Genomic DNA, 21,560 nt, shown 5'->3' with positions numbered 1-21,560 from the left:
AGAGTGATTGGGGATGCAATAAATCTGTTTGGGTCTGTGAGTGTGTGTGTGTGTGTGTGTGTGTGTGTGTGTGTGTGTGTGTGTGTGTGTACGTACAGCTCCACTACAGTAAATCTCTGCTGCCTCTGTATGACTTAATACATATTGCTAAATCTATAAATGTAACCAATTAAGTGTGTGGTTGTAAATTTTGCGCTGCAAATGCATGCAAATGAAGTCTGTAAATCTTTGACGGTGACTTAACTCAACACAAATTACACTTGATATATTTTACAGAGTGCTAAAACATGTTTACAGTGTCTCACAGTGGTAGCCACGTTAACAGTCCACATCCAGCACAGAGTGTCTGTCCTCTACTGCACGGGGGGTGCACAAACTCTACAAGGAGCTTTTTCATATTCTCCTGTAGACAGATCAGTACGTACTGTATACATTAGCAATGTGCTGTAAAGCTACAAGCTGTCCCTGTATCTGTTAAAATAAAGAAAAACAAAAAAAATCTGTATTCAGATGTATGCTAACTATGTCTGGCTTATATCAGATATAGTTAGAAATCGTCTAGGCTGCTCAGTTGTCTGTATTAAATTGCCCCCTGCTGCCATTTACACTCTAGCTGCTGAGGGAATATACCAACCTGATATAAACAAACAGGGAGAACATGCAAACTCCACACAGAAAGACCCGAGGTTCAAACCTGAATTCAAACGTGGAGCCTTCACCACCGTGCTGCTGTGCTTGTGTGGGTTTTCTCCGGGTACTCCGGCTTCCTCCCACAGTCCAAAGACATGCAGGTTAACTGGTGACTCTAAATTACCCGTAGGTGTGAGTGTGAGTGGTTGTCTGTCTCTGTGTGATTGACTGGCGACCAGTCCAGGGTGACCCCATGTAGCCAGATTTATCAAATAAGAGAGCATGACTCATATTTGAACGCTGCCTTGAAGAAAGAAAAGAAACATCTGAGCTGTACTTGTAAAGTGAATCTGGAGTAAAGTGCTGATGGCGTGAAAGAACATAACTGAAATAAAACAGGCCATAATAGCTCATTGGGTGATATTAACTTCTTGAGTTTTTGCATGCAGTCGGGGAAGGTCAAGATGAAGAAGGCCCTTTTGCTTTCACTTTTCAGACCAGTCCCTAATTTAACTTTGCCTAAGTTCATTTACCATCAATTCACTGAAGGTGCTGGCTTCAGTGTAAAAATAACACCTGTGCAAAATCTGCCAAGCTCAAAAGTGTCAATGTTGAACTTCAACCTCTCTCCAGCACACAGTGTGTTTTCAGCCTAAAGCCTCTTTGTTGTACATTTTGGCACATTTGCATCATCGTGCTGCTGCTTTGGCTACTAGAGTTCGCACCGTTATAGTGAGACAAAGGAAAAGTCAGAATCAGATGATGATTAACCAAGATAATAGGTTAGGATAATAGAGAAATAAGTTTTTAATTCTCCATGATTTCTAAATGGATTTATGTTCCGCTAACCCTGACCATCAATGTGAATTCGTAGAGTGTGTGATGTGTATCTGTTTGAATGTAACTGACTTGACGTTTGTTGGGGAGGGAAATCGTATCGATCGATCAGGTGCCAGGGAAAACAAAAATACCTTTACGGAAAATATTTGGATAATGTTTGATCTTTTCCAGAACACGGTATCTGCTCATATCCAAACAATGTATTTGTATTCGTTTATAGCCCTAACATGCCCACTGGGTATTGCCAGTTTGCACAATAAACAAAGAAGAAGAACAATGAGGATGAGAGATGGATGGAGGGGGGTGGGGGTGTTCTGGGCAGATGACAGATCCACAGGCTTTATTGCTGCAGGGTGGAGGCTGTAATTCAGAGGGAAAGCCTTGTGGCAAAAGCCTGAGGGCTTCAGTTAAAACAGAACACATTTATCCGAGCCTCAGACCATGAGGGGGAAAGAAAAGAAGTCAGAGGAACAAAGAACAGAGAGAGAAGAAAAGAGAAGGAGCGGCGAGGGAGATGAAGAGGATGGGCAGGGAGAGGAGGGAAGTCCATTTGGGAGAGCTCCTTGTCATTTCCCGCCCTGACCTCTATGTCTCACCAGCTCCTACTTGTCTTCCATCTACAACTTGTTTTCTGTTCGTTCCGGCTGACCTGATCTCACCCCGGCATCGCCGCCGCTCGCTTCCTCTCTGCTTTTCTCTCTTTTCATGTGGTCTCAGCCTCCTCCTCTCACTCTGAATTTCCCCACTTTTTCTGCAATTATTGCTTTCTTTCAGTTTCAAGCAATTTACATTATAGAGGGACTGCGTGTATAAATTACACATAAGGCAAATATTGGGCTGTAAACAGGAAGTGAATACATAGAAAACTGATACGTGTGTCTGTCTTTTAATTCTTTCTTTCAGATGTTTAATTACAACTCAGACACTCGTGTCACTCTCTCTGTTTATGCCTGAGGCATATATAAAGTATCAGATTTTCTCTACAGTTTGTGTCTTTCAATCTCTTGTGCTGTTGCCTCCCCCAAACACATTGGCAACAGACAAATAAAAACAGCAGACACACTTTCTCAAATGTATGTTCGCAGTTTTATTGCCTTGAAGGTAAAGAGCAATATATCCAAAAAAGCCACATGAAACAGTCTCCCTGTCACTCTCACACTCTCTTTCTGTCTCTCATTCTCTCCCTCTCCCTCTTTCTCCCCGTCAAACATTTTTTTTTTTTCAATCTGAGGAAAAGTTTTATATCTTATCAGATTTTCTAGAATTGTTTTTGATGAGCGTTCATGTTTTGCTTCCTATCTGATTTGTGTTCTCAGTTTCCATCAGTGTTTCTCCCGCCTACAGCTGCAAGCAGATACGCTGTTCATCTATCAGCACAGTCTCAGTGTTTTTCTCTTTGTCTCCCCTCACAGTGGATGGATGCATAGACTGGTCGGTTGATCTGAAGGAGTACCACGTTCTGGCCGGAGAACCTGTTCGGGTGAAATGTGCCTTGTTCTACAGCTACATCCGAACCAACTACACCATGGCCACCAACGCCAAGCTGCGCCTCATCTGGTACAAGAACAAAGGAGATGCAGAGGTAAGAGGAAAGAGAGGACGTAGGTGGGGCATATAAGTCAAATTAAAGTGAGGTGGTGCTTATGAGTTTTATTTTTGTAAAAGCCAGGATGAAAAATTTGAATTATTTATGAACTAATTTCTTATTTTAACATCAAATATATTTATTGAAAGTAAATATGTCATCAGCAATATCAAGTCCCTTCCATTAAAGTCAGGATATTATGTACCAGTTCAAAAATGATGCAGGAGTTCCCCCTCACTCATACACTGTTGTACTGCTCAGCAGCAGTGTGGTCGGTGCAGCCACTAGTGGCTGCAAGCTAAATTGCAGAAATATTACTGATGAGTGTTGTCTAATTTGTGGGAAGAGGGCGAGGAGCTGAATGCAAAATGAATAAATGTGCCGGCTGAATTTGAATGGAAATGGATTGGAAATGGTTTTCATTTGAAGAATTTAATTTGGCTTTGACACATTAAATCTGTCAGGGTCAAATATCACAGTGAGTGAGGATAATACTGAACCATCAGACCACATGGGTTCACTGCTCGCCATTTACCAGAGTCATTCTCCCAAATCCATATTGCACATCAGTTCTAAACGGGCTTTGAGGACAAAGAAAAAATTAGGATGTGCACTTGATATCGATAAAATAGCACCAGGAACACTTCAGAAAGTGAATTTCCTTCTAGTATATGCAAACTTTTTTGCATACTATCAACAAAAACAGTGCACTATAAAGATTGATATGCTATAAACCGTGCTGAGTGTGAAATTGGGATCTACACTAGAATCTTTTTCTTTGGCCTTGCTTGTGTTTGAGTAATAGCCAATGCACAAAAACCAGAGGGACTGATAAATCACAATGTGGTCTCATGTGCTATATTAAAACGTTGCCCCCTTTTCCCAACAGCGTGGATTATATCTGAATGGTAAAACAGGATTTTGCTAGATTACATTTAGACCTGATGATATATGTAATATGCATGCCTAGCACATACATTGAAACCTCAGTCCTATTAATAGCACTTTTTACGTAATACATGTATGATTGGAATTATATTACCTATGTTGATAACAGATAGAGGGAATCATTATTTCATGTCTCTTTACTTAAACAGCTAAATGACATGATTTCAGTTATAGGTTCATCATTGCTCTAGCATTGTGTTGAAAATGGAGACTGTGTTTCAACAATGGGACTCTCAGTGGAGTGCTAAACCCGAAATCCAGCGAGCATATTCCAAAAAAATATGAAAAGGTAGCACATTTCAATTTCCCAGTCACAGAGGACGAAATACAATCACAAAATACAAGACAATCACAGTGTGTGACGTGAGAAAAATAAATAAGTGAAATGTGAGTTAGTATTTTTTTTTTTTTACCTCCGTGACTTGGAAAGTTGAGATGTGCTACTTTTTCATTATTTTTTTGGAATACGCTCTAACGTCGTCTTTGTGTTGTGTCCTTTAGGAGCCTATCATCTTCTCAGGCCACAGGCTGAGCAAAGAAGACGACTCTATCTGGTTCAGATCTGCTGAAATGGAAGACAATGGATTCTACACGTGTGTGCTAAGGTAATATATGCCCACAACTTCACCCTGATTCATTTTGACCAATAACTTGGCACCGTTATGAGTCAAGCCTGAAGTAAAATGACTAAAAACGGGTTTGGGGTACAACTTAGATTCTCCAAGGAAGCATGATTTCAGATTATTTCTGGTTCAGCTGGATGCATTGTTGATTACACTTCATGAATATCACATAAATACTGCTCCTCTCCCCAGATGGGAGCTAGGTCAAAGTACCCTGAGCAAAACACAGACTTTATTTTGAAGTTTCACTTCCAGCCACAGCACATTTACTTCAAATGCTGCAAGAATTTTGCCAGCATGCATGCAAAATATTCTTGGCCCGATGCAGCATTGCTCTCAGAGTTGCATCTGTATTGTTGATCGCATGAGGATAACCTTGGGACAGATTCACTGATTCCGAGTGTTCTGCCTCAACACAGGTGGCCCATTTATATTGCATGCGCAGATACCGGCATCGTTTTGGTGTTTGAATAAAAAGGATATTGGGTTTTATTCAAAGCTGTTCAGTATCCATTTTAATAAGGAAATGCCCCCTGCCCTCAGCAATCAATGCTTCAAAAGACAGATGAATGGCTTTTCAAAACCATTACTATTTTTATAATCAGAACATTGAGATATTCACCATGAATATCTGCTGTTTGTTCTATTCAGTCACTCTGCGCTGATCTTCAACATCTGATCTTAATCTTTATCATTAATTTGTTGCATTTGCTGAGGTTAGCTGAGAAAAGTGTCTAGGTATTGCAGGTGTGTGTGTGTGTGTGTGTGTGTGTGTGCACCTGCATATTTGCCCTGTGTGGAAAGCTGCCAGTTTAGTAAATTGAATATTTAAAACATGGCTGTTGGCACTATAGCAGTATTTGGCCTGACTCCTATGTGGTCCTGTAGGGATGCGCGTGTGTGTGTGTGTGTGTATTTGTTTGATACTACTGTAGTGGTGGTGATGGGGATGGGGTTCCAACTTGTGTGTAACAGTTGGCTTTGTAGCCCAGATCAAGGCTTGCGGTCTTGTTTACCAGCAAGTGGATGGTGTGTGTGTGCATAATGAACTGAATTGGAATTGGTGCCCTTTTGTAAATATGTAAAACATAAATATTTTGCCTATGGTGAGCCAATATCCATAGGGAAGAGTCCATTTCCCTGCTCACTTTTGAGTTACCCTTGTATCATGGTATTTGTTGTTTTAATGTGATGAGTAACCTTGTGGGAAAATTCAGGCATTTTTCAAACTGGCTAATTTATGTGATTACTTTCAGGCAGACTCAAAGACATTTTGAATGATTTATGTTAAATTTATCTTGACAGCTGCAGGGGGGTCTTGGTGTTTGCCCACATATACATTGTTTAGCCATGTTTCCAGAATCTGTACAACAGAGATGAGTCTAAAGTTGTCATGATCAGTGTTGATTATTAGATTAATGCCTTATTGTTCCGTTAACTTCCATCCTTTTATGGAAAAATAGGCTTAATTAATACCCCAGTGAGACTCATAGGCAGGACTGGTGTTTCTTCTGCATTTCCCGCAAATCCTTTTACTTCCCGTTGGAGAGGATGTTGCTCCATTCATGCAATTTGCTAGAGCTTTCAACCACATTTCACAGCCTTCATCAGTGGATGTAGCTTCGTCACTTGTCACGTTGTAGTTAGCTGGCAACACGGGACCAAGGTAATACCTTTAGTCATCTGGCAACAGGTGGTTGTAGTTGGCACAAAATATGACACCATAGATATTTACAATATGCGTTGACAGCTGAGCTATCGCCATGATAACCGCTGATGAAGGCCGTGCGACGTGGTTGAAAGCCCTGTGAAAATCCAATAAAATTAACTAATTTTTTTGTCAAACTGTTGAGAATTCAAGAAATCAGGGTCAATATGTTCCACCTTGATCTTATTATATAACTTGGGCCATTTGCAAGAATAATATTGTAGGACCTCTAAAATGAGGTCCAGCAGGAAAAAATGCGCAGTCAGACAATCATATGAGTCGAGATCATCCAGCCTCGAGGTTTAAAAGCAAAACAAAATGGTCAAATTTTACCCCAAAGTGCCCTTTGGGAACAACCATTTCAGTTATAGAATCCAGCAGCTTCAATACTCATATTCAGGATTTTGGTGCAATTAGGGATTATTACCCAAAACCTTTTGGTTTTTCATCCAGTTATAGTGGTTTAGTTTACTGTTTATTGTATTTAACGAGACTTATTCTGTAACCAAAAGGACTAAATATATTTGAAGAGATTTTCCTTCGCCTTCCTCTCCATCACCACCCTACAAGCTTCAGCTTTGGATGCACCAGACGAACTATTCTCCTCTTCATCTGGGCCATAAATCACCATCTCCCCTCTCTACTTGATCCTGTTTGTCTTCCTCCTCTGCATCTGGTACCTTCACCACCTTCACCGTCTCCTGTTCCGTCTCCTTTGCACCTTTCTCTCCATCACCATCTCCCTCCTACTCCTTTTTTTCTCTCTCCCACTCCTAATCTTGATCTCCCTCTATCTCGCCAGCTGCCTCCATCTTCTGCACCTCTTTCTCCTCCATCTTCTGTTTTCCTTCCCCGGCTTCCTGCTCCCGCTCTCGCTCTCTCTCCCACTCCTCCTGTTTCTCCCTGTTCGCACCCGATTCTCTTTACCTCCCTTCATCACCCTCCCCCTCGAACTCCCCCTCCTCTGCTCTCCTCCCACCTCCTTCTCCTGCCAGTGCTTGACACCTATCCTCCTTAATAAGCTCTCTCTTCCTCTCTCTCTCTCTTTCTGTCTTTCCCTCGCTCTCTCAGCATGACAACCTAATTAGGGCTTGGTGTCTGTCATTGTCTCAGGGTCTCTTATTAACACACACGGACACAGACACACACACACACACACACACACACACACACACACACACACACACATAGAGACACAGCACCTCCCATCCTCATGTCCTAGTGAAAAGCTACCAACTGGTTCATATGATATTACTAGAAACCTGATGGGAGAATGTACTTTTGAATGTGTTTATTGCCCCAGATCTGACATATATTGCTGTTGCTGTTATAATGAAAGCTGCATATGCTGCCCTTTATATATAGAGTCACTCATCACCAGTGCCCTGAGATAAAATCAACTTTTCCAGCTTGAGTTTTATATTTCCTCCTGACACTCTCTTCTTGTGACTGGCGTGAGGTGAAGTCGGGTTTATGGAGCAAAAAAAAAAACATTAGATTAATCTCAGGTGCAGTCACAGCCTGCCTTAGATAGATAAAATAAGTGTAACCTTATAGAAAGAAATGTTACCACGTGCAATTTGATACTTCATTTATCTCTATATGCTGCCAAGGTTCAACAATGAATCGTCTCTCCAATATGTCAGCTTTCCCCGAACTGGTGTGATGTTTTACCTTGACATCCGTGCTGCTTACACAATTGGCAAATCACTATAAATGGTTTGCCTTGGTAACAGTCATCAACAGTGAATCAAAGTAAGGTAAAGAACAGGCACGAGCAGTATATAGAACAATGGGACAACATGAGTGTGGCCAAGGAGGCTCTTGGGTCTTAAATCTGTCTCATTGTAATGCTGTTTTACTATATACTGGCCTCCAAGTGATGATTAATGAATATTGCTGCAGTTTTTTGTCAAACTCTATCAGTCCTTTGGTGATCAGTTCGATGTGTTTTAAGAGTTTAAATGTGGAACTCAGCGGCAGCTCACAGAGACGCCATCTGATGACTTTTGAAAGCAAGGTGCATCAAATTGGTACTCTTTGGTCATGTTAGCTAAACAGAGCCAACAGACGCCATGGAGTTAACATGTTTTGGGAATTTGAGCACAAGTGCTTTACTGGTTTCCATTAAGTTAAGTAAATTCTTTTCTGATTTCTCATAATGAAAATGTCCATGTGTAAGCCCTCATGACATGGTGGTAATGAGTTTTGCACCCTTCTTTTTGTACCTTACATCCTTGATTGTTCGCTAAATGTGAAACCTGTCTATGGCCCTCTATAGTCAGCTATAACCCTCCCTCCACTCACCAACCCATTCATTCATTCATCTGTACATGCCTTATCTTCACATATCACAATATCTCAAGTGAGATAGTAAGGGTCAAGGCAAAATGACAAAACAATTTTTCCCTTCATACCTAGAATAGAATTTCCCTGCAGTCTTTCTCTGGCCTCCAATGCATCCGCCATGTTGCTTCTCTTCTTAGTTTAGTTTAAAGTGGTTGTCTTCAAGTTACGTTATGTCAGGTTCCAAACAATGCTGGCTGACACGGCATGTTTTAAACTTTTGATGAGTTCACACAGGAGTCATTCCTCTTGTGAGGCACAAAACAAATGCTATGAAGTAAAACTGAATATTATACAAAGCTAAATACAATATCCTTAAATACAAGATGGCTATTGGCCCGAGGCAAAAATTACCATCCACACTCAAAATTGATCCTTTTTATGACCTCTACAAAGAGGCCAAGGCTTCCTTAATTCATGTAGAATGCCGCGGGTCTGCCCGAGCTTTGTAGCTGCGAGCAAATGATATGTCCTATTCTCTCTGTGGTTACAAACAAACACCTGAAGCAGTCAGACATCATGAATTAACTTTGTGTCAACCAAGGATATCGGTCTGAATGATGATATATAGAAGCTGCTGTCTCTTCGGAGGATTCGACGGCTGTTGATGGCTTGCCAAAAACAGGAACACATTTGATGATGCTTATAACTCAGTTATATCAGTTGCAATCTGGTTTCAGTCTTCTTGGATATTGCCAACAATTTCAATTGACATCATTTTTTCAATTTCTTCAGTGATTCAAACACTTCTGGTGCCGAGCTCAGTGGTGGCTGTTTCCCCTGTTTGGAGAAATAATAAACCCCATCATAGGTTTGTAGGAAGGGACAATAAATGGAAACATATTCCCATATAGCTGTGACATCTCTGAAAAGCATTAACAGAAAAATGGCCACAAAATGTTTTGGTTTTTTTTACATGGTTTTTACATTTTGAAAAACAGAAGGTTTACTATTCCCTGCAACCTCTACCACAGCTTCTGTCTTGACTGAAAATAATATTGGTGGTTTGGATATTTAAGTCTGCTTATGGATTTAGGAAGACAAAGGAAAATAACAGCCGAAGTCAGCTTACATGATTACATGATTGTCCTTTTGGTTTTAATTTTAGATTTGGTTTGATTGGTATTTTTTGTTGCCTTTGTCATGCTCATGTTTTCTCTGTCCAGCCCACAACTTAACTGTTTTGGTTCAAATTCACCACTCGCACAAGGTCAATGTTGGTGGCAGCAAGTGGCTGTTTTCAGCGAAAACCCCATTGTAGACTACCTGCATGCAGCAGACAGACACAATTAGAGACTAGGTGGTGGATATTTAGTTGCTAAAGTGACCAATACTTTCCTCAGGAGCTGGTCGAGACCAAAACAGAGCTAAAAGGAGAGTGACTATTGGACAGTCATCAGAAAGAAACAGAGTAGATAAGCACTAATACTATTACTAATGAGTTTACCACATTAATGTGAAATGTGATGATATGCCAACATAACAGGATATGACATGAATTAATTATCAGCTAAGTTATTGCAGGTTTAACTTTTTTTTTTTCCTTCCTGTTCATTGATTTATTTGTTTACCACTTCGGGAAGCCAAAGTAGGACATATCAAATGTTCTATTTCTGAACATATAACCATTATAGTATAGGTGGTGTGTAACAGCTCTGATATGGACGGTCCATGGTGGTACCTGCATTTCACGCTCATTATGCACGTAGTTACAGAGGTGTACAGATAATGATGATCGACTCATTTCCATTTGCAACTCTGTTCGCAAATATAATGATACCGTGGGGTTATCTTATGTAGAAAACACTTGACTCCTGCTTAAACCATTATAACTGTTTCTGGTTGTAGCCGTAAAAATCATTTTCTTTTAATAATGTTCTGAGGTGCTGTTCCCCGAGTTTGCACATGCATACATTTCACAACGAATGCTGGATCTGTCTTTTACCTGTTGATTTAGAAAGCGCTGCACTCCCTGGTGTCTATTGTAGTGTGTTGGTTTGTACGAGCTAGAAAAGGGGGACAACCTGGAGAACACTGTTATAAAACCAAAGGTGAACAAGCATTAAAGGTGGAGTGACATTCCCTCCCAGGAGACAATAACTGGAAAATAACATTGTCTGAGACACGAGGTACAGAGAAAGAGAGCTTGCAGTGGGAGAAGGAGAAAGAAATATATGCAGGTGGGTGGGAGAGATGGAGAAAGAAAGGAGGGTGAAGTAAGAGTCAAGGGCAAAGTAGTTAAATTAGAGGGATGGGGAGAAAGGGTAAATAGATAGAGAAAAAAAGAGAGAAGCCAATACGGAGAAGGTTGAGGGAAGGGAAGGAAGGGAAGATTGAGAGAGAGAGGCAGAGATGGAGGAATGAGTAGAGGAGAAAAGAAAAGCAAAAATCCATTTTCTCTGCAGGTATAAGGACCACAGTAGGGGGAGAGGCCATGCTGTGACCGCCCAAGACCCTCTATACACCCACTATGGTTAGGACACGAGCATGCACACACATACACATCAACACACACACACACACATACACATACACATCACTTAGAAAGACATTGATACGCACAGTTAGAGGTCTCAGTTAACGTTTTGGACTGTAATGCTGTGAGAAAGACTTTGTACCGAACCTCCAACCTGCAACATTCGACTGTCTTGGAGAGTCAGGCAGAAAGAGAATCAAAAAGTAGACGTGTGTACACACAGACACACACACACACACACACACACACACACACAGACACACACACACACACACACAGGACTAAGAATAAGTAAGACAGAGGACAAACTGATAGAGAAGAGAACTCTGAGAGAACAAAATAATGAGTGTTAGATAGTGAACAAGGTAGCGTGAGATGAGAGATTTCATGCCTCTGGCTTTGCCTGTTCTTCACTTCAACACATCACATTAAATGGAAATGTAACATGCTCTGTGTGAGGAAAAATGACTGACTAGCTTGCTGAAAAGTTGGCTGGCCTCTGGGATTGTGAGTTTGTGAATTGGATGGCTGGCTGCTTGGCCAAGTGGGTGGGTGTGTGGTTGTTTAATTCGGTGACATCTTGGCAGAACACTTGGCTTGGTAGGGTTGGTGGCTGCTGTGTTTTGCTGGCAGGGCAGTAAGCAGATTGGGTAGCTGGCTTGTTGTTGGAGTGAGTGACAAGGTGGCTGTTTTTCTGTATGTTTGACTGCATGGCTGACTATTGGATTGGTTGTGAGCCCGCCTGGTTTCACAAGCCAACTCAATGGGTGACTGGTTAGCTCTCTATAGCTAATTGACTCCAGAGATGGGGGTTCCTATCCTAAGTCTTGTGCTTTAGATTACTGTGGACGTATTCTTGGTCTCAAAAGAGTAGTTCTTTGGGTGGTAGTTCTTCCTGAAGGTGCAGGAACTATCTCAGCCGAGTTTGCAACGCTGAACGCTGCGCATCGAACCTGGCATCGAACACGAACCTTGAGGCTGCTGCAGCTAATGTGCATTCACACAGTTGGCAAGCCCCGGTTACATCGGGTAGATTTTCTTTGTGATCTTAAAAGCAAAGTCATGTAATTAGCTCCTAGCCCTTAAGACAAGCCGAGCGTGAACGAGAGAAACTTAATTTGTAGTTGCAGTCTCAAACAAAAATGAATAGCCATAAACCAGCATATTGTTGCTTATTTGGAGTCAGGCACTTCAGGGGTTTTGTGTCTCCTTTTTTTTTCCTACTTCATTCATTACATCCAACTCAATGAGCAGACTCAATCCACAGTAGTGTGTTGTTGTTTATTTGTATGTGAAAATTGCATCACAGTCGTAAATTTTAAATCCGTCATCACCTAAATCTCCCTAATCTTCACAAACAGAAATGTGCAAAAAAAGATTTTTAGTTTTCTGTTTAGTTCCTGACTTTAGTTCTTGTTGTTTCCCGGGACCTGGAATGATTCAACCCTGTACCCTAGAAATTGTGTTTATATAATACTCATTTATTTTCCCAATTAGCTTGCGTTGGGAAATGTAATGATTGCCAGGATTAAGTTCACAGGCAATGCTCTTTGGAGTGAAGGGATTACTGTATTTTAGTTACAAATGCAAGTCACAGGGAGGCGATGGGGATGGATGTTGGATGTACAAATCACAGAACTGTGACACCGGGGATAAGGGGTCATACCCCATTGACCCGCTTGCAGTAAAATAAACACATTGTGCTTCGATTTATTGTGGACAGGTTCGTATCAAACCAATACCTCAGTCTTTCCCTCACTTTAAGCAGCTGCTGTGACTGCCTCATTGAGCCACGCTTTAGCTGCTATGAGCATAATATGGTATTGCAAAAGTGGATACTGTGGGACAAGAAATGGAATACGTTGTCAGCGAACATTTTACTGAAATTCTCTAAACATTTCAGGGAGACAAGGTTGAACTATCTGGTCAAAAAGGGGCGTGTGCTGACATTTTCCTGAAAGGCAACTTTTTTGTGGTTGCATGAATAATGAGTCCTCTCTTAGAAACAAAAGCAGAAGTAGAAGGACATTGCTATTGCTTTGAAAAACAACCCCTAGAGAGGAGTTCAGAATAAATGGGTGGGCATGCAAACTGTCACATACAAAATGTTTGTCTGCTGAAATTTCGGCATCATTATTCCATCTCGCATTCCATTAAGCAGTTTCACCTTTTTATAATTGTTGATGAAATCAAAGAAAGACCTGAATTCTCATTTCCTTTTTTTTTTTTCCTCTAGATGTGGTGCCTACCTCTCTCTGTCTGTCTCAGCTATTCCCCGTGGTATTTCTAGTAAGCTGAACCACCTGTCTCTCTTTGCATTAGAGGATAAATCTACTCTCTGTGGACACTCACACACAAGAAACACGAGCATAGTTGTCGCAAGGGTGTTTTCTAATGTCAGCCAAATGTTTAACCTTTCTCTTCATCAGATTAACAGACTCGGAGCAGGAGATAAAGACAGCCAGCAGAAAGAGACAATGAGACGAGCAAGAGCAGAGAGAGTTTAAGAGAAGCAGACAATGGCAGGGGGGAGTAAATAGAGAGGAAGGGGAGAGCGAAATAGGAGCAGAGAAGGAGAGAGCGGTCATTTGAAGTTGCTCTGGCAGTCCTCTATGACTTGGCAGCCACTGAGTCGGTACTACTCTCTTGCCAATGTGGGCCAACATGTGCCATTGCATGCCAACTTGAGCCAATGCCTGCTGCCCTGGCCAGTCTTTAGAAAAAGAAATAGGTCTTGGTTTTGACACTTTGATGTTCAAGGGGGTTTTAAGTTGCTCTGAAATGCACACTGACGTGGTGAGATATGGAGGAAAGGACTACGACAGAGGAGAAAGGAGGGCAGAGAAAGATTGGTAAAAACCAAGCAAACCTGCGTGTCACTGCGGTCTAGTGATAGAAAGACTGCTCTGTAAAGCGAAGGTGGTAGTTTGATCCTTACGACATCCACAGCCTTCATCTAAGAGTCCTTCAGGAAGACACTGATCTGCATACTCACTCATTAAAGGCACGGTTTTTATCAGTCACTGATTGTTATCCAAAAGTATTCTGCATTTATATTTATCCATTTGTCCAAAGCACAAAGACAAGAAAGTTGAATTTGTAAAAGGCCCATGTAGTCCTTAGTTGTCAAACAGCTTATTGACTTACTGAAATGTTCTGTTATCTACCTTGACATTTAGTGAAGCTTTAATTAACACTATAGTCCAGTGTTTGGTGCTGACCTTACGAGAGGTCATTTAATTAATTGAATTCGTGTCAAAATGAATTATTTTGTAAGAATCGTATTTAAAGTTCAGAGATGTGGAATACATTAGATGTTTATTAATTCAGAACAAAAAAAAAATGGACCCCGTTTGAAGAAGTCCTTTGCTCAGTTTCATAACCTCTCTACTTATTGAGTTAAGTGCAGAGAAGTATTCAACACAGCGCAAGCACATTCACATATAAGGACACATTTACATGTCCACACACAGTAAGTATGCAAAGACGTACATTAACTTGAACCACACGGGCATAAAGTCTCGGAAAATCAGGCTTACACAACTTCATTTTAAATACAGGCCTGGGGGTAAATGAACTCATTGCTGCACACAAACACAGGCACACACACCACACACACACACACGCACACACACACACACAGTGGAGTCACCTTGGCCAGGTGCGTCTAGAGACTGCTTTTCCCAATAGAGGCCCACAGCTCATTAGGTGACACACTGGAACCATTTCATGTCATTGCCAGTGTAGCATACTGTAAGAGTTTCAGTAAGGCTGGTGACAGTGAGAACAGAAGAACATACCTTGGTTTCATTTAGCCAGTTCTCTAATCATTTAAACTGTTGGGATAGTTGTGTGTTCCCAGTGGTTTTCACACAACAATCTGAGTAAACCGAAAACTTCCATTACGTGTCTGTTTTCCTGAACATGCCTCCAGTGCGTTTCTGTTTTGATACGAGACAGAAAGTAGAGCCGGCCAAAAATGAATCAGTAAATATTTTCTACTTGTATTTTTGCAAGTGCCATACATACCAGGGCTGCACCAGAAGTACTGCTTCCAGGAAGTAGCCATGTGCTCGCGCTCTAAAATCTGACACCAGCTTTCACTTTCTCCCACCTGCTCGACTTTCATACGTCACCAAACTAACTGGCAGCCACGTAAAAGGGAGCATCACAGCCTTAGATAGTGTTTGAGCACTGTGTGACAATTAAAAGATAAAAGATTTAATGTACGTGTCATTCAAATCTGTGACGTCTGCAGTCTAAACTGTCCATTGGGACGGAGGTAGTTGTTTATGAGCAGTGACACATATTGATCTGTGCTTCACAGGTTGGGGTCACTGACCTTACACATGAAGGAATATTAGCGCTCAAGTGGAACATACACACACACGTGCATAGATGTGCCCTTTTATGCTGTGCAGTGACACTTGACTTGAGAGCATGAGTTGTGGCTTTTACTTCACACACACACACACACTATCTGACAAACGCACTGGCACATGCAATACACATTACACAGTACACACACTGACCTGACAGGGAACAAATACTGAGCAGGGTGCTATTGAACAAATCTCATGTGTCAGTGAGTTGACACAGGCTTGTGTGTGTCACTCTGAGAGTGTGTGTGCAGTTTTGTTTGTGTGTGTTTTCTATTTTAGAAACTACAGTTATAAAAAAAAAAAAAAAAAAAGACTCAAATGAATGTTTAAGTTCCAGTGAAGTTTGATGCAGTTTAGTTCGATTTTTGAAATAATAAAAGGACTCAAAAGGTACTTTTGTGATCATTGTGAAATGGCACACTGTTGTTGTGAAGGAAAGTTTCAAGTAGCTGTGATTTAGAAACAGTTTATCCTCCATCCAGTAGTTACTCCTGCTTATCCTTGGTGGCAGGGGGGGCTGGAGTCGATCCCAGCTGACAGTGGATGAGAGGCAGGGTGCACACTGGGCATTCTATCACAGAGTGGACACATAGAGGCAGACGACCAGTCACGCTCACATTCACACCTGTAGGTAGTTTGGAGTTGCTAAGCGACCTAACTCGTATGTCTTTGGGGTGTGGGTAGGAACCAGAAAGCCAGCCTTCTTGCTATGAGGGGACGGTGCCCCACACCGTGCAGCCCCAACTCATACATATGTTGAGTATCGTTAAAACTCCACTGATAAAATCATACGTTTTTTCTGCTGCCATTTGGTGAAAAATGTCCAAATTAAACACAGGAAGAAGCTTTCCACAAACAGAATTTAAGACCTCATTAATGTCACATAACACAGATCGTCTGCAGATGCGAGCGTCCCTTTATTTATAAGCATTTGTGTTCAGAATCTCGCATGCGCCGAAATGTGTATGTGTTTGTGTTTGTGTGTGAATGTCTCAGCATGTGCAGGTGCCCACGCTCTCTCTCTCTCGCTCTCTCTCTCTCTCTCTCTCTCTCTCTCTCTCTCTCTCTCTCTGCCTGTTACTTAGATTGATAGTCAAATTAATCTGCAGCTCTGTCCAGGTATAAACACGCTGCCTGCTGGCCAGGATACATCCCCCTCTATTAACGCCATAATTCAACGCACCCTCCAGCTGCCTGCCCTGATCATAGGAGGGTAATTGCAGGGAGGGTGTGCTTGATTTATTGACGGGGAGGATATGGTGGATTACAAGTTGATTTGGAGATTAATTTATGGCTCATTTTGCATTTTAGGTAATTGGAATTTGTGTTATTTGGAGAGCGCTCTGACACGAGCACCCACACACACACACACACACACACACACACACACACACACACACAGACACACACAAACACACAGTTGACAAATATGAAATATTAGCAGTCAGCCAAAGTACAGAGTGCCTGGAGGTGTGGGAGAGATTCTGCCCTGCTTTAGGACACTTTGGAAGCGATTGTGGACACTATAACAGATGTACAGTGCTCGCATCAAATTATGATCAGAGTGTAATGATGAAAGAAATCATTAAACCCTTAAAACATGTGCTGTCTGTGTGCCAATGTGATAGCCTCACACAGTACTTTCAACTTGAACAGGCACTTCTGAAATGCGCACTCAGAGAACGGGGGGGAAATCTAATCCAATTAGTAGACCTTTTATGACTCGTAGTTCCGAATTTGTTGTGTAGTTTTGAAGCTGTAATTTCTAATTTCCATTTTACAGCATGTAATGGGATTTCACGTCAGTATATTTGATTCCTTTGTAGTTGCTTCGTCAGTCATGTTGCCAGTTGCACTGAAAGAAGTTTTTGCTCACACCTGGCATCTGTTTCAGCATGGTAGCACATTCCTCATTTGTGTTAATAGATGCACATAGGGACCCATGAACACACACACACACACACACAGCAGTAACAGTGAAATGTCATGTTTTATTCATAACTGTCTTCAAATGCAAATAAAGGCAACCAAGTGTACCCTTTCCTAGCCATGTTACAAAATAATAAGCCACACACAGCAGACCACACACACACACACACATGCCTGTATACACACAAAAGCTGTGTGTGTGTGTGTGTGTGTACCAGACAAGAGCTTAACATAGAAACTTGGTGATATCAGAAGGGTTATGAATGTCAGCCACTCACATCAGACACAAAATGGCAGCCACAAATCTTTGCTTTCACCTTTTAAACATCTTTTTTCACCTCATTTATTTCCAGCAGGACAGGATGCAGCGTTACTGGACAGATTTTACTGGCATTAAATTGTCGGGCCAAACATACTTGTAAGGCGTGTTTGCCAAAACAGGTTTGTTACTAAAGTCCTGCACAGAGCAGCAAAGGACAAGCATCTAGAAAACCCTCAGAGAGTTTGTCAAGTTCATTTCACAGGAATGGAAATATGAGCAAACATGTAGCGTTTGGGCATAAAAAAAACATGCCTGATTTATATTATTAATGCGGTCGCTCATTTACTGTACAGTGTATCTATGAAGTTAAAGGAATAGTTTGACATTTTTGGGAAACAGATAACTGCTTGGGCCCATCTAAGAAATAATCCCACTGAAACAGATTAAAGTCTAAAATCACAATGTGTTTGCTTTTTGTCTTCTTTTTTTCCACAGTTTTTTTCTTTTTAACTGATTTACTGATTTAATTTTTCCTTTATAGACACGAAAGTGGTTCAAATCTTAGCATTTTTCCCTCAACAAGAATGTGAGTAAGCCTATTTACCAAACCGTTGGGATATTCCCTTACATAATAGTACGTTTATGCAGAGTGTACAGACTGTACAGCTCAAATCATCTTAAAAACAACTAACAATGTCACCTCTTGTGATATCCCGAACAAGCAGCCCATTCCTTTTCTAATTTAGAGAACTGACCCTTTAATACGTCTGCAATCCTTACAGGCTGACATGCAATACCTTTTTTTTGTGTGTGTGGATGCAATAATCCTATCATCACAAACTTATCTCTCAATTACACAGTAAGACTTTATTTCCTTCCGATAGTGGCAAGCCTGGGTACAGTAAATAGGGTTGTTGAAAACAGATTAGACTGCCAATAACGTGGACATGTGTCCCATAAATGATCCTGATTAACACCAGTGCTCTTATCGCTGCTTTGTTGGCCTGCAAAGTGTGCACGTCTCACGAGAGCGAAATAACCCGAGGCAATGCAATAGAAACACATCACTAATAGGATCAAGATGAACCATAAATACCACCTCTGTAAAATCTAATCTATAGCACTACAGTATATTAACTCTGTTATTCAGCATTGCAAGATCTTTGCTCAATTTTCTGTTTCTCGCAGCCATTTTCCTTGTCTGCTCAATAAAGTCCTGTGCCACATAAGTGTCCTCCTCCATCCTCTTGACAGATATCCACATTAGCAGTTGTCTTAAGGGCTGAGATGTTCCATTAACAGTCTTTATCTTCAGGGAGATTTAGTATCATGTTTTGTGGGAATTTGTAGAAAACATGATTGTAATAATAAGTTTATTAGAATTTCACCATAAAGTCCAACTCCAACAAATCTAACAATACAGTCAAACTAAACTCTCTTTACTGTAGGCTCACCTTGTGTTCTTAATACTATTTTATATTTGCATGTGTTTCTTATCCACCCACCTACCATCTAAAAGTCCTTCTCTGTGAGATCATCCAGCTATTTAAGCAAGGCAAGGCAACAGTCAGTAGCCCATTAGCTTAGCTTAGCATAAAGACTGGAGACGAGGGGGAAAGCTAGCCTGACTTTGCTGTAGCAACTTCTTAACATCTTGTCGTCAGCATGAATCAACTTCAGGAAATCACTGCTACTCAAGCACAAATTTCATAAGATTCCAACATGTAATTTTTGCACTTTGTGTCTTAATGGATCAAACAGAAGACGTATGACGCATTCATGTGTGAGCTTCTGAGGTGCTGCTAGTCAAGCGAAGCTAACCGGCTAGCTGGAGTCACTGCAATTTAGCCTTAGATGTAACATACAATTATCAGATTATCTTTGATCCTCTCATCTAACTCAAGCCAAAAGGGCAAAAAAGTGCATATCCCCAAATATCGAACAATTCTTATATTTTGGATACATGAAGTGATTGGAGCACTAAAGTTTGCATTTTTATGGACACCTCACACATTCCAGGACAATCATGGCTCTGGACAAATTATCTAATCAAACGTCTGCTGGCAAATCACACAGGAGGAGAGTAAAATGAGGCAGGAATGCTGAAAATACATGTGTTGTTGAGGAAAATGATGACTTGATTTGAAACATCTTTGATTCCATAAAGTTGACTCGAGTTTTCTTGGGAAGAAGCCAATTAAAAGAAAGTTCCATTCTTAGATACTCTGTAAAAATACATTGGAAGTGCTGTGATGTTCAACACGCCCAGGTGATGTTTGGGATTCAACGTGACTTTTTGCTTTACCTTCCGCCTTTTCTTTCTGCCGCACCTGATTCTGCTTTGATTAGTGATTTCCTATATTTCCCAGAATCTCATAAAACAAAGGTCATAAACATTATTGTTATTGGGTGTGGGAGGAATATAATAAGGCTAAAGTTAGCTTGAATCCATTATATCTCCAGTTTAAGTGATTATGTGTTCTTCTTCCTCTTCCCAAATATATTCAGAGTTGGATATTACTTATTTGCTTTACAGTTAATTAGCAATGGAAAAGGGGCAATCCAGGTAACTTCATCATTTTAAACACAAAGAACTTTTACAGCATACTGTAGCAACAAAATGCGCTGCTCTAGTGTGTAACACATTAAACACTCTAGTGTCTTTTACTTCAGGGCCATTTTACTAACTGAAGCATTTGAATGTAGGCCTATTCCACATAGAGCCATATATGAATACTCACCCACGCACAGGCACAATTTGCATCCGTAAGAGGTGCACAGAATGCGCTAAATGCTTCTGACACAGCGCCCGCTTTGCGGTCTAATTGAATCGTCATGTTTATAGTGAGATATGCATTATGCACTCTTCTTTACATAGATGCTGCTTTTAGCATTTAGTGTTAGGCTTTTGGTTTCTGGGTTGGACAGGCAAAGAGGGAGAGAGACCATGAAAAAGGCTGATACAATGGTGAAAAAGAGAGGAAAATGCACATGGACAGAGCGGAGAGAAACACAAGAGCTGTTTAATTTCTCCCTTTCTCAGTTCAATGTGCATCACTGGCACAAATGTATAGAACAATATCCTCAAAGCATCAACATAAAACGATGTTTTAACATAAAATCCCTTTCCCGCTCTCAGATGCCTGAGTGTGTTTTATGTCAGTGCGAGGGAGGATCTGAAGTGCTTTGAATTCAGATATTTCATCACATACCGGTATCAATAGTACATGTGGAAGGTTACCACGATTCATGAACCTCATGCATCATATGAAATTATTCATTAATACACAGAGTAGGTTGTATTACTTACAAACAGTCATAAGTAAGTCTTAGATCTTGGCCTCCGAACTCCAGAGACTCTCCACTGTCAATGTCTAGAAGCCACTGAGGCTAATAATTTAGCTATTAGGCAGTGGATAGCGTGGTATTAATGCAGGCTGTTGGGAATATAAACAAGATTACTAAGAAAAAAGTAAGTATGACTAAATTTACAATATATTAAATTGCCAGCCACGGAATGATTAACTTCTATGGCCGCCTTCATTTTCTGAAAATGTCAACGAAGCGTCAATAGTAATACTACAAGAAGTGGGGCACTCTTATGTATTCTCATCATGAACATGGTAAACACAACCCCAAATGAAGGCTCCAGACCTTACACTTACCTTGGGGTCCTCTGTAAAATCAGCACTGGCATATTCTCAGTTATCAGATACAGATAAAGGTGTGTGTCTAGCCACCTGATGGATGTAGGTCCAGTGTTCACTCTCAATATCTGGGTATAGTTGATAAATGCTCCGCCATGTTTACTCACTACCGGCTAACTTCTGT

At 41.0% G+C, this 21,560-nt stretch overlaps 1 protein-coding gene across 1 annotated transcript in view; it reads left to right on the top strand.

Annotated features, from left to right (window-relative positions):
- The window catches only part of il1rapl2 (interleukin 1 receptor accessory protein-like 2), a 298,916-nt gene that overhangs the window by 156,597 nt on the left and 120,759 nt on the right, over positions 1–21,560 (top strand). Inside the window, exons 2-3 of the mRNA XM_070836982.1 lie at positions 2,883–3,052; positions 4,505–4,608. Coding sequence (XP_070693083.1) covers positions 2,883–3,052; positions 4,505–4,608 — 274 coding nt within the window. The remainder of the gene's footprint in view (positions 1–2,882; positions 3,053–4,504; positions 4,609–21,560) is intronic.

This window comes from Pempheris klunzingeri, chromosome 9 (genome assembly GCF_042242105.1).
Source record: "Pempheris klunzingeri isolate RE-2024b chromosome 9, fPemKlu1.hap1, whole genome shotgun sequence".
NCBI lineage: Eukaryota > Metazoa > Chordata > Actinopteri > Acropomatiformes > Pempheridae > Pempheris > Pempheris klunzingeri.
The sequence above is the reverse complement of the archived record's forward strand: the minus strand, read 5'-3'. Positions and strand labels throughout refer to the sequence as shown.